This window comes from Pelodiscus sinensis, chromosome 7, assembly GCF_049634645.1.
Source record: "Pelodiscus sinensis isolate JC-2024 chromosome 7, ASM4963464v1, whole genome shotgun sequence".
NCBI lineage: Eukaryota > Metazoa > Chordata > Testudines > Trionychidae > Pelodiscus > Pelodiscus sinensis.
In genome coordinates this window covers 9518238-9532192 of record NC_134717.1, presented here as the reverse complement: position 1 = coordinate 9532192, position 13955 = coordinate 9518238, and the positions used below count along the sequence as shown (strand labels likewise).

The following is a 13955-nucleotide window of genomic DNA, read 5'->3' as shown; positions in this document are numbered from 1 at the left end:
GAAAAGCACGTCTAGATTGGCACGGATGCTTTTCCGCAAAAAGTGCTTTTGCGGAGAAGCGTCCGTGCCAATCTAGACGCTCTGTTCCGAAAATGCTTTTAACTGAAAACTTTTCCGTTGAAAGCATTTCCAGAAAATCATGCCAGTCTAGACACAGCCAAGCTGCAAAGCAAATGTAGCTTGTACCTTAAGCTTGTATCCACAGTGTGAGTAAGGGACGGCTAATTCTTATCTAATCTGTGTAGTATGTTAAGCTTAGTTTGCATTTTTATCTATAGGTCTAGATGACTCTTATGGTCCATTCTTAAACCTATGATTTAATGATTAAATTCCATGGGCTCTCTTATCTGTCCCACCTTTGTGCCACTCAATCTATTGTTGATTGCTTTCCTCCTCTAATTACAATGTCCCTTCCATGGTAATACAGTCCTCTCAGAAAATAATTGATGCATTATAAAAAAGAGATGTGAGGTATTGTCAATCTCATATGTTCCCTAAATTGGACTGAGAATTACCCTTGTGAAACTGCACTTGTCCCCCTGATCCATACTTTCAATTCTGCGTGAGGTTCTCTTCATGTGTTGGCACATGCTTGTCCACTTTTTCCAGCGCTAGTCTCCTTGGGGAACAGACAGGTCACAGTAGGAAAGATATTAGTGCTGTGCAACGCTTGTAATGCTCTAGATAAGCTTGTGCTTTCTATAGTGAATGGGGACGTAATCTCTGGTCCAAACAGCTTGTAAATGAATTAATTCACAAGGGTACAGGATACCGCAGAAAATAAAAGGGGAGTGAAGTAGAGTGATCAAGGAAGCAATATCTCAAATAAGGTTGTGAAGTCGAAAGTGATCATTCCGCACATATTGCTGCTCTTGGATAGGGAATGGAAAAGCAGCCTTGCTTGGCTAAATATCCTTGATGCTAGGACAAACTTGCCAAATGTGATTCAAACAGCAAATGTTGAGAGCTTATGGATTTAAAGCTGTGCTAGACAAAGTGCTGAAAAATATACCGTAGGGAACCTTTGCACTGGACTGGATGATACTAAATGAATCTCTTCCTCTCTAACTTCTGACACCATTGATTCAAGGTGAAAACATGAACAGTTTGCTTTCTCTACACTAGTTAGCTGAAGTTTATTTGACTTTTACTGCCTGCTCTGTGATTCTAACTTAATAGTCATGGTGAGTACTAGGGATGTGAGTAGTTGAATAGTTTGACTAACCGATAAGCCTAGGTTTATCAATTAATCTAGTCAACTACTCACTTCCTCCTCCCCCCCTCCCCCCCCCGCTGCCTCTATTAGAGGCAGCAGCCCTGGGGAGAGGGGAGGACTGCTGCGAAGATGCCTCTGTCTGTGGCACCCCAGGCTGGCTGTAGACAGAGGCTGCTCTGGCAGCAGCCCCTGTCCACTGGGACTCCCCTTCATGGACAGGGCCTGCTGCTGTGAAGCAGCCTCTGTCCGTGGCAGCTCAGGCCTCCCCTGCTCCCCTTCCCCCCCCCCCCCCCCCAGAGCAGCCTCTATCCACACTTTAGAGGAGGAAAGCTCGAACCCCCTGTGTACAGGGGTGGCTGCCAATCTGCGCTGCTGCCTCTGTATCAGAGGCAGCAGCACGGGACAGCAAGCAGCTGGTCTGTGAGGGGAGCTATTTTAAACTGGCTCCCCTTGCAGTCCAGCTCCTGCCTGACATCCTGTGCTGCTGCCTCTGATACAGAGAGAGCAGTGCGGGTGGTAGGGGGCTCCCCAGGAGTGGGGCCAAACTGCACTGGCTGCCAGCCCCGACCCCGGGGACTACGGAATACTCAACTGACCACTAAGAATTCATGTGGTTAGTGGACTATTCCATCACCCGCTATCTAACATTCCTAGTGAGTACACAGTTTGTCTGAAAGCTAAATATTCCATATTACGTTTTAAGCCTTGGGTAATTTCTCCTTTATATCCTCATGATTCTTATTGCTTTTCTCACTTCCCCACAAGGACCCTCTTATAGTAACATTAGAATAAAAAAGCCTTTCTGATAGTGAGTCATCTTTTCCCTTCTGGCTTCTCATAGTATTAACATTTTTAGTTGACAAGAGAATCCCTCTGTCTCTTTCTTGACTCCAAAAATATCTTTACTCTTTAGAACCCCTTAATTGCAGAGAACATGTCTAATATGAGATACAGTAAAGAAATGTGGTTACAACAGTACCGACACTGAAGGTTTCAGTGTAAAACATTGAGCTTTTCCTGACTTGAGGTCTTAATTTGAATCACTTGTTGAATTGAGACCCTTTTCCTCTTACTTCCCAGAGACACCTTAGATGTTAAAATTAGACCAGCAATTGAAGATCCAGCAGGTGACATTATCCCTTTGAAATTTGTAGAGAACCACCACTTGCAAGAAATGTTCCCTTTGGTTTTTCCATCCATGTAGGGAATACATTTTATGTGCATTGAAGCATGTGCAGATGTGCACCACCAGTAAAAACGTATGCTGCTGATTGTGGACATCTGTGGGTACTCTGCTGATCATCTGGGCGGCATTTGAATCTCTTCTGGATGGCTGTCCAAGCGCACAGCTTCCCAGGAACTCTCTCCCCAACTGTAGGGAGACATGGTTTGCTCACGGTGACCTATTTTGAATGAGGTAAAAAAGTAGGATCTGTCCATTTGTGGGTCATATGGATCCCATGACATGTATTGCTAGAGTAGGGATTTAATGCTGGGTCATATTCCAGTCTGTTTTCCAAATCTTCCTGTTCATCTGAATGGAAATGCTACCCTTCACTTTTTGTCTTAAACAGTTGTGAATTTTTCCATGTTTCCAGCAGTCCTGAAGAACCATCCCCTTATTAGACATACAACACAGTTTTAAAGCCTCCCCTCTTTAATACCCTGCCACCTCATTTAGAAATGATCTTTGGGTTTCATATTTATGAGCAATAGGCAGAGGTTTCTGATTTGTTTCATGCATCTTTGCATGCCACAAAGATAGCTATACAAACTCCTTCTGTGATCTGACTGATAACCATTGCATATCTCATTTTATTTGTTTTGCCTTCCTAAAATAGCCTTCCTTCCCAAAGAGGTTATCATCATCTGTTTTTGGTGAAGAGTCAACTTAGTTAAATCTGATAGGCTGTGGAAGAATTCATCGGCACTGACAGGAGCAGTTGCTTCCTGTATCTTAGACTATGTCTACACTACACTGTTCTTCCGGAAACAGCTACGCAAATTGTGCAATGCAGTTTCTGTAGCTTTTTCTGCTTCTTTTTTTTGGAATAGGCTTTTTTGACATTTGGCCTATCTACACTGGGAAGACCTAAATAAGTTAATGGAGGATAGGTCCGTCAGTGGTTATTAGCCAGGATGGACAGGGATGCAAACCCGTTCTGTGAAGTGTCCCCTAGCCTCTGTTTGTCAGAAGCTGAGCGACAGGGGATGGATCACTTGATGATTCCCTGTTGTGGTCATTCCCTCTGAAGCACCTGTCATTGGCCACTGTGGAAGACAGCATACTGTGCTAGATGAACCATTGTCTGAGCTAGTATAGTCATTCTTGTGTTCTTATGATCCTAATATAAATAGCAGCATCATTATGTATACTCTAGTTGCCCTGAAATATGTACCCAAAATTGTAGCAATACCAGTTAACGTGTCACAGTAATTGATGGAGCCAAATTTAAAGTGGTAGATGATTTCCAGCACTAAAACAAACTAATCCAAATGACATAACTGGTTTTAAAAGATACACTGACTTTTTTCAAATTATCTAAGAATCATAGACTCCTAGGGTCGGAAGAGACCTTAGCAGGTCATTAAGTCCAGCCCCCTGCCCAAAGCAGGACCAATCTCAACTAAATCATCCCAGCCAGGGCTTTGTCTTCAATGATTATAATAAAACGAAAAAGTTTAACCTGGGTTGTATTCGTATTCTGTGTGACTGCCCCAAAGAAAGTTTTCTGTGTTGCTAAGACTTTCTCAGACTCTTTTCCTTTCTGTTTTCCTATTCCCATTACTGACTTCTGGAGCAGAAAGTTAAGGAAGGACAAAAGTAAATATCTACTACTAAAAGTGCTGCTTTTAGTAGTAGACACTGAAGTCTTCCTTTTTCATTAGGGACAGATACAGCATGAGAAGTTGTCCCCGTGTTCCTCTTTGTTCTAAGCTCCTCTTCTTGCTTTTTGCTTGTTTGTTTTAATTATAATATTGCTCAACAGGGTTGCTGGAAAAAATTGTACAGTGCATGTGCTGAGAACCATTGACCTAAACTGTAAATCCTGTCTATCATGGAAACCACTTAAAATCAGAGGCTACGTCTAGACTGGCATGATTTTCCGCAAATGCTTTTAACAGAAAAGTTTTCCGTTAAAAGCATTTGCAGAAAAGAGCATCTAGATTGGCACGGATGCTTTTCCGCAAAAGCACTTTCTGCGGAAAAGCGTCCATGCCAATCTAGACATGGTTTTGCGCAAGAAAGCCCTGATCGCCATTTTCGCGATCGGGGCTTTTTTGCGCAAAACAATACCAGGTTGTCTACACTGGCCCTCTTGCACAAAAGCATTTGCGCAAGAGGGTTTTTGCCCGAACGGGAGCAGCATAGCATTTCCGCAAAAAGCACTGATTTCAGACAGTAGGAAGTCAGTGTTCTTGCGGAAATTCAAGCGGCCAGTGTAGACAGCTGGCAAGTTTTTCTGCAAAAGCAGCTGCTTTTGCGGGAAAAACTTGCCAGTCTAGACACAGCCAGAGAGTGCTGCAGGATCGCTCCCCTAGTTTTAGCATATGTGTTGCTTTATAATACTTAAACAGCAGAGTGGCAGTGTCATAAACCTAACAGTGCTCCGAGTCATTATCCTGGCCAATAAACCTAGTAAAAATATTAATACTGGGCATATTGTTTGCTACAGACTACTACTTACTTTCCCTTACTGTACCTCTGACATGTGCCCAAATTAATTAAATTATAATTTATTGTGAACAGTGAGAATTTTATTATATCATAATAGCTTTCCCTTTTCTCATTACTTAATCATTTGTTACAATCAAATACCATAGTTTTAATTTTCATGCAGTTAGATGCGCTTTACTGTGTTTTTATAACTCATTAAAGCTCAGTGTGCTTAGGATTTAGCTGAATTTGCCATACAGTGCACATGATGCTCACTTTCCAGTAACACATGCTGTTTGTATTCATGGCTCGTGTTGCCGTTGTGATGGTGATAGGGTTTGTGTTTCTTGCCTTGCAAGATCTGTGTTGTGGCTGGGATGCAAATGTTTTGAAATAGATCATTTTTCTTTACATTAGTAATACGGGTGATTTACTTTAGCATTTCAAATATTCTTATGTTTAAAAAGAAGCGTAACAACATTAAAGCCACCCTCTGATAACACCACTGACTTATCATTTCTATAAGGCTCCCATTAAAATTTGCTGTGGGAGGGCAGGTGGGTGTTTTGTTTTAAAAAAAAAAAAAAACTCACATAGAGTTGTTCTTGCCCCCTTCATTGACCTCTTCTCTTTATATTCCTCTCCTTGTTGCTTTGGTTTCCAGTTGGGTTCTCTGGCTCGTGTCTAAAGCTCTTGATGCAAGAGCCTTCTCCTCTGTGATGCCTGCCATGTGGAAGAGCCCTGCTATGTCTTCTGACTCATCAGCTGTCTTTGTGCATTGAAATCTGAGCTCAAAACATGTCTTCTCCCTGGCCTGCATCTCTTAATCACTCTCTTCCAATATTCTGTTGTACTGCTGCTCTGGCTCTACAGTAACCCAACAAAGCATCTGTGGAAGATGTCAGGATATAAGATATAAATTACCCACAGGATTTTGAGGCCCAGGACATTCCTTGGGAATATTGTCACTGATTTCAATGGGAATAGCAGCTGAAGCGGTGTTGTGTTATGTTCTAGGATAAAGGAAAATATACTCCAGAAAAAAAGAAAATAAGTTGTAAATAATAAAACACTTGGCAGTGCACCTTGTGGACTTTGTTTCCCTGTAAGCTGTGTACTTGGATGGCCACCAGGAGAGATTCAAATGCTGCCCAGATGATTAGCAGAATGCTCACAACTGACAGCATGTGGTGCACATTTGCATATGCCTTGGTGCAAATAACAAAAGTTATTATGTACTTGGATGGAAAAAATGAGAGGGCACATTGCTTATGCATCATCAGGTTTAGACCAAAGGGCTTTAGCCATGTGAAAAACTGAAATAACTTCTCTTCTCTTCTCTCCTCTGCTCCCCCAGAAATATGCAAGTTACCGTCTGTTATAGTTGCAAAAAATAAGGGAAACAGTCAAGCCCTAGTCGGTGCAGACCCCACTGAGAGATTAGCATAAGGTCAGCGATGATGCCAAAACTGCCTCCAGAACATTAAAGCCGTTTCTGCATTTTAATTACCTGTTTATATTATATTTTTTGCATAGCAATTGCCTTCCCAACTTTATAGCAGTCACCGCTCCTGATGAAGTCAGCAGGACCTGTGGCGGCCGATCCTCTATGAAAATCAGGCCATAAATTAGTTGTCGTCAATTGCTGCTGTCCCCCTCCAGTCAGCCTTTACTAATGGTGTCCGTGGCCTTTTTAAACCAATAACCTCTTCATCCCCTTGAGATCTATAGCAAAAACCCTCATTTTGTTTAGTCTTTATTGTCAGCATCTCTGTTGGGCCCAACATTTCAGTGCTGGCTGACTTGTGAAGGGGCATAACAGCAGTGTCTTGCTCTCACTGATGTATAAGCATAGTCCACTTTCACCTGTAGGAAAATACCTCATTTGATGAATCCTGCAAAATAATTGGCCCGACTTTTGCTTTCCACTATAGACACCGGCTGCTCTCCTCGAGCAAAACACCTTTATTTTCTAGGGACAGCCTGAAATAAAACGGCACTAAATAAATGGCATGAGACAAGGAAAGGGTTGGGAGGTGGGCAAGTGGCGGTGGAATTAATGCACAAATTTCTCTCAGCATCAGTTGGTTACAATCACAGCAGTTCCTCTTTCAGTTCTGTGCCCCACAAATCGGATCAGCCAGATGGGGGGAATTGCTGGGAGATTTCGTTCTCAAGAGAAGCTGTGTCTCGATCTGAAGGGTGGTGCTGTATGGCCTGCGTTATGTACACAAAGATAGCCCTTGTCATCTAAGGAGCCAGCAGGATTGCTGGGCCTCTGGGCCAGGTGGGAGGAGGCCCAGATCTGCGTTCCCAGAATGGGCGGGGCTAGAGCAGAAGGAGTGGGGCTGTGGCTAGCCTCCTCTCCCCCCCCCCCCCCAGCACCACCAGGAGCGCACCACCCAGGGCTCTGGAGCATGCAGCACAATGCTCCGGCAGAGATTTAAAGGAGCTGGGGCTCTGGCTGCTGCAGAAGTGTCATCCAGGAGCCCCAGGCCCTGTACCCGTCGGCCCTCTTTGTGCGCCCCCCACCCCATCCTGCTTCGGCAGGCCTGCCTGTGGCCTATACATTTATTCCACCCCGAAAAGTGGTTTGAAAGTATGTTACCGTTTCAAAATGGAGCACTCAACACTTTAAGGCCAGAAAATAGGCTCCGGTTCAGATTCGCTTCGGCCCCCGCCTGTGTTGGCGATAGCACAACGTCTTCAGTTATGCCAGGGTGGCCTGCTTCCTTCGGGACACTGGAAGGGTGGTGCTCTGGGGAGAAATGAGGGTCTAGAGCAGACTGTGCCGGCGTACCTCTTGAATGGGACTCAGAAGGACATTTGGGGGGGCATGCGGTGGGACAGCCCCCATGGGAGGGGGGCACTGCTGCTCTCCCAGCCCCACGCCCAGATTAACTCCGCCCTAGATTTGCTTCTCCACCAACTCTGTGCAGCTCCCAGCCCAGATCTGCCATCACCCCCTCTCTGTTGCAAGCAGCACCTCTGCTGCATTCTCAGATAGGCTCTCCCCTCATTCCCCCTCTGCCTTCAGCCTGCCTCTGGCGGCAGACAGACTCAGCAGTGCTCCCTAGCTTCTTCGCGTCTGCATGATTATACTCATGATAATAGTTAATTAGTGAGTTTTAAATAGTTAATTACTGCGTTAGTTTTAAAAGAAAGAAAGAAATCTTAATTAGTTTAAGGGGCTTTCTTCTTTTCTCCCAGTTAATCCCTCTGTACAGTTTTTTCTGACTGCTTATGCGGGCGTGCCTGGATCACCTGGCTTTTAATGCTGCACCTCATGTAAAGAGCATATTCTGCTTTTGGATGGTCACTCACAATGCGTCCGCTGCCTTGGAAAGCAGCATCTCTCCCAGATATACCCTCATTGCACAAAGCTAAAATCGCAGGTGCGGAAAGACACAGACCTCCGACTCAAATTATTTTTATTAGAAAACTTGCTCAGACCAGCCTCTGATCCGGGCAACAGCCCGAGGAACTCAAGCAGCAGGGATCCAAAAAGCCTGCCAAAAAACTAGCTGCCTCACACCTCAAGGGGCTATGGCACTGAAACGGCATCCCCCTCACGGCTGGTGCTGAGAGTGGTGGTGGCCCGGCATCTCAGCACAGTGGTACGATCTTGCCGACACAGCAGGAGAACGCAGCACTACGTTCCACTCCAAGATAGACAACTCGTCCATATTTGCTCATCCACTCACCCAGAGGTTCTTAAAGGGCCTGTAGGCACTTTATCCAGACATCATTCCACTGTGGGACCTGCATTTAGTATTGAATGCTCTAACTAGGTCGCCCTTCGAACCAATGGCGACCACCTCATTACTACATTTGTCCATGAAAACTGTTTTCCTTGTAGCTATTATGTCAGCCAGATGGGTAGGAGAGATCACGGCCCTAATGACGGACCCCCTATACACCTCCTTTTTTTTTTTTTTAAAGACAAGGTCACTTTACGTACCCATCCCAAATTCCTCCCCAAAGTACACTCATCTTTCCACCTCAGTCATACAATACATCTTCCCACCTGCTTCCCCACACCACACACCAACTCTTTCGAGATGAAAATGCATAGCTTGACCTGCACAGAGCTCTCTCTTTTTATCTGTACCAAGCAAGACCATTCCGAGCGTCCTCCAGATTGTTTGAATAGCAAACCGTAATAGAGGCCAGGCCGTCTCATCACAGAGACTCTCCCACTGGATCTCAGATTGCATCAGGCTTTGCTGCACACAGTCAGATAGCCTCCCGAGCACAAGTGGGCACACTCAACCAGAGTCATGGCTACCTCGATAGCATTCCTCTGTTAAGTACCCATAAGAGACATCTGCGCAGTTGCCACGTGGTCCTCCAACAAGTACTGTGCACTTACACAGGGTTACTATCGAGCTGAGTAACCGCCTCTTGTGCAATAACTGGAGAGTGGGGGGAGGAATGGACAGAAGTTTGAGCCCCACTAGTCTAGAATGAAGGAAGCTGTTGACTGTCTGAACCTGCTCTGCCATGGAGTTCCGATATGATGCTGGGCAAGTCACACAAACCCAGCTTTGCACAGATGGTCACAAACTGTGTGTTCCTTGTTTTCTGTGTCCCCCGCTTGAGACCCCTCTAGCCAAGTCAGAAGGAGTGCTGAGCGCTCGTGGCAACAGTTGAAGTTGATTGGCTCTGTGCTTTCACCATGTGTTGCAGAAATGCGAAAGACTTTGAGAACTCAGTCTAGGTGTCTCAAGTTGAGACTCCCTCAATTAGGAAACACTTTTGACAGTTTTGGCTTTACTCTCTCTGGGCCTCAGTTCCTCAGCTGTTCAAAGGGGGACAGAAGAGCAACATCGACTCTCAGAAGAGTGTAGTGAAGTTAAATTAATGAATGTTTGTAAAGCCTTTGTACAGTGTTGTCACAGCGTCAGGAAGAAATTCATAATTTCACGCACAGTTTGAATGATGTGCAATCAACCCCGCCTGAGGCCACATATATGAGGACAAAAAGAAATACTGAGTGCAGGCTCAGTGAGCAAGATTGGGTACAATGGAAAAAATAGTTTATGAACATATAATTAAACACTGTGATGCAATACATATGCACAGCAGGGCCAAAGTGATGTGGTACAGGCAGTCTTCAGGCTGGCATTTACTACTTTGGAGTGCTTGACTTTATCAACCTAAACATGTACAAAAAAAATGCTGCTTTTAACCATCGTATTTTAAAGGAGACGAGCACAGAAACACTTTCTTTACCTTGTCAAATGTTTTTTAAACTGTCCCTTTGTTTAGTTGTTTGTTTAGCACAATACAAGTTGGACCTCCCTGGTCAGACACCCTTGGACGAGGGATTTTGCCGGACGATGGGAGATCATTCTGGCCCCTATGCCACTGGCCTCCTCAGCTCTGTCCGGGCTGCCGGCCTCCCAGCCAGCCCTCCCCTTCCCTTGGTCCCTTTCTGCCCTGCCAGGCAGTCTCACTGCCACGTGCCAAGCTCTCACTGCCTTGCCAACCCTCAGGGCTCCCAGGCACCAGCCCTCTACAGGGATTCTCTGGTCCTGGAACATCGGTGGTCCTGTCAGGCCACAGATGTTACCAGACCAGAGTCTCAGTTTCAACTTGTACTGAGTGTTCTTTTTTTCTTCTTTTTTTTTTTTAAATGGTTTCTGCTGCTGTCTCAATTTCTGGTTCAAAATGAGGCTTGTGACTGACCGATCGGCTCGTAACTCTGATGTTTGTAGCTGGCAGGTTCTAGTGTACATCCCTTGAAGAATTTACTCTAATGTTGCACTGTTGCGCAGCTGTCTACAAGTTCAGCCAGAGGCCAAAATCATAAAATAGGGCCCATAGCTGTTCTCTCCCTGTAACTTTAGGATGAGGACAAAGCTGAGAAAATGGCATCTTTAATTCATCAGAATTAAAACAAAAAGCAGTTTTTTGCACATCTAGCAAAGGTTACAAGGCAATGCTGAGGCTTTAGGCATTTATATTCAATTGGAAAAGATGTAAATTTGTGTGCATATCAGCTACGAAGCCCTCTGCAAATTACTCCATTTCACCAGTGAAAAGATTACCATGATTAACTCTTGTGGAGTGTCCATTACCTACTTGGCATGATGGCAAGGGGGTTCGTTAGTTATTATCCTGTGCATATTAGCATTAGCACTGACCCGAATTTTAGAATTATTACAGTAATCCTTCTATTTGTGTGTGTGAGTGAGACAAAGACCGACTCTACACTGCCCAAGCAGTGACATGACATGATACTTTATGCATAGTCTCTCCAAAACAGGTAGGAGAGAACAGTGAGCAGTAGTACTAGCTGCGCATTAGTGTAATACTGTTTATGTAACGTGCCTAGGCCCACACAATAGGATCTGAGGAAGATGATGGACTTTGTCATGTGCCCTGTTGTGAAATTCTACCAATTTTCCTCCCATTCCAGTTCAGTCTTGTACTGGTGCTGAACAAAGTATTCCTGACTTGAAAAGTAAGTCATGGTATTAAAAATAATTTTTGTGCAGATCTTCAGCTCACAGAAAGGTTAGGTGTGTTTGCTAGCATAAGAATCAGACATTTTCCAATTTTTATAATGAGCCAGATGTAATAATAAATGCTCATGATCCAAAAACACAACACAAGATTAAAATGTGTAAGGTCTTCAAGAGAGACCGATGGTTGCTTGGACAACAAGGGGTCTGGTGGCACTTTAAAGACTAACAAATGTATTAGGGCAAAAGGGTATAAGCTTTTGTGAGATAGAACTCCCTTCCTCAGATGCTTGAAGCGTAGAGGAAAGGATACAGAGATGGGAGTCTGACATCAGTACTAATTAAATCAGAGTGCATGTTGTTCATCTCCGACAGTGATGAGAAGGGGAGGGTACCTAAAGGGAAAATTATTTGGGGTAAAGTGAGGCACACTCCATGTTTCTATTTAAACCTCTTTTCAGAGTGTCAAATTTGAATATGAATTCCAGCTCAGCAGTCTCTCCTTGCAGTCTGTTTTTGAAGGGGTTTGGTTTGGTTTTGCTTTTTTTGCCTGAGAATGGCGACTTGCAAGTCAGAAAGTGTTTTCCCAGGGAGGTTAAAGTGCTCCCCTACTGATTTTTATGTTGCCATTTTTAATGTCTGATTTATGTCCATTTATTATTTTGAATAGAAAGAATATAGTTTGTCTGATGATCATGGCAGAGAGGCATTGTTGACCCATGATGACATATATCATATTAGTAGATGAGCAAGTGAATGAGCCTTTGATATAGTTGGGTTCAGTGATAGTGTCCTGCAGGTAGATGGTATGGACAAAGATAGCAACCGCGTTTGTTGCTGGGATTGGTTCCTGGATTAGTGTTTCTGTTGTGGGGTATGAAGTTAGTGGTATTTGTCTCAGGTTGGAGGGGATGTCTGTAAGCGAGGTCTGGCTTGCCTCCCAAGGTCTGTGAGAGTGAGGGATCATCGCTTACGATAGGTTGTATATCCTTGATGATGTGTATGAGAAGTTTTAGCTGAGGCTATAGGTAATGGCTAATGACCTTCTGTTGCTTTCTTTGTTAGGTCTCTCCTGTAGTAGGAGACTTCTGGGTATCCACCTGGCTTTATTAATCTATTTCTTCACTTCTTCAGGCGAGTACTGTAGTCTTAAGAATGCTTGATAGAGATCCTGTAGGCATTTGTCTCTGTCTGAGGAATTGGAGCAAATGTGGTTGAATCTTAGGGCTTGGCTGTAGACTCTAGATCGTGTGATATGTTTTGGATGAAATCTGGAGATGTGTAGGTAGGTCTAGAGGTCAGTAGGTTTCCAGTATATGGTGCTATTTATGTGACCATCACTGATTTGTACTATAGTGTCCAGGAAGTGGATCTCTTGTGTGGTCTGGTCCAGGCTGAGATTGGAGTGGGATGGAAATTGTTGAAATCCCACTGGAAGCTATACACGCATTTTGATAGAGGTTTATTTTTTTAATTGTGATCCTTAGTTTTAACTTGTTTGGAAATGATATAAAAGCTTGATTTATTATAGATGTGTTTCCATGGGCCTTTAAAAAAACATAAAAAACATTGGCACCCTGTTTTCTGACACACACACCCTGCTGTATTTTAATTTCAGTATCTGGTCAACCAAAATTATTTCATGCAGTATGGTCTGATATTCAGTAGAATAATTGAGTTTCATGTCTGCGTGTGTCAAAGAAGGGTTGAGTTTGGAGGGTCTCTTGGATGAAATCTTAACAGCCTTGGTCTTACCTGCTCTATGTAGATGTTAAAGATACTGTGGCATTTCTTGTAAGAATGGTGGTTTGCCCCATTACAATGGCAATAATGTCATCCCCTCCTTGTTTTGCAGCATGCTCCTTGGCTGTCGGGTTGCTGCCCTCTATCCTCAGTAGTGATCACGTATCAGGGATTCTGTATGTGAATAGTTCTTTGGGGGCCATTCAAAAGAGGCAATAATTTAATGGCACTTGTGCCTATGTCTTTCTTTTTTTCCCATAGCATCCTCTTTGCAGACATAGAGGGTTTCACCAGCCTGGCCTCCCAGTGTACAGCTCAGGAGCTGGTCATGACGCTGAATGAGCTCTTTGCCAGATTTGATAAGCTTGCCGCTGTAAGTTTTCATTTATAATTCTGATTTTGGTTCCTGTTACATGATTGACATACTGCACCGGTTCACTGGATTTCTAACATTCACTGCCCTAAAAGGCAAGTTATTGCAAGCATGACTTGAAGTTTCATACTTCTCCCTCTCTTTCTTTTTTCTTTGTAGGAAAATCATTGTTTACGTATAAAGATCTTGGGCGATTGCTATTACTGCGTGTCCGGGTTGCCAGAAGCAAGAGCTGATCATGCACACTGCTGTGTTGAGATGGGAATGGATATGATAGAGGCAATCTCGTAAGTACCAGATCCCCAGGGAGGGAAATGTATTCCTCTCATAATGCATGAGGTAGCTAGCTCATTGAGCGAGAGACCAGCAGAGAGCAGGTGCATTTGGGATGAGCACACAAATGAAGCTGACAGTAGACAGACAGAAACTTGAGACCACTAGACTCAGCTAGGGCATCTATAGTGCTCTACCTCCTCCTCCCAGCTGGGATAGGTA

General features: G+C 44.1%; 1 protein-coding gene across 2 annotated transcripts in view; it reads left to right on the top strand.

Annotated features, from left to right (window-relative positions):
- Window positions 1–13955, top strand: part of ADCY5 (adenylate cyclase 5) — a 326161-nt gene that overhangs the window by 218730 nt on the left and 93476 nt on the right. For both annotated transcript variants that reach the window (XR_012905123.1, XM_025178780.2), the window contains exons 4-5: window positions 13349–13460; window positions 13620–13747. Coding sequence is in view for 1 of the 2 variants with exons in the window: in XM_025178780.2 (XP_025034565.2) it covers window positions 13349–13460; window positions 13620–13747 (240 nt within the window). In the remaining variant the exon portion in view is untranslated. The remainder of the gene's footprint in view (window positions 1–13348; window positions 13461–13619; window positions 13748–13955) is intronic.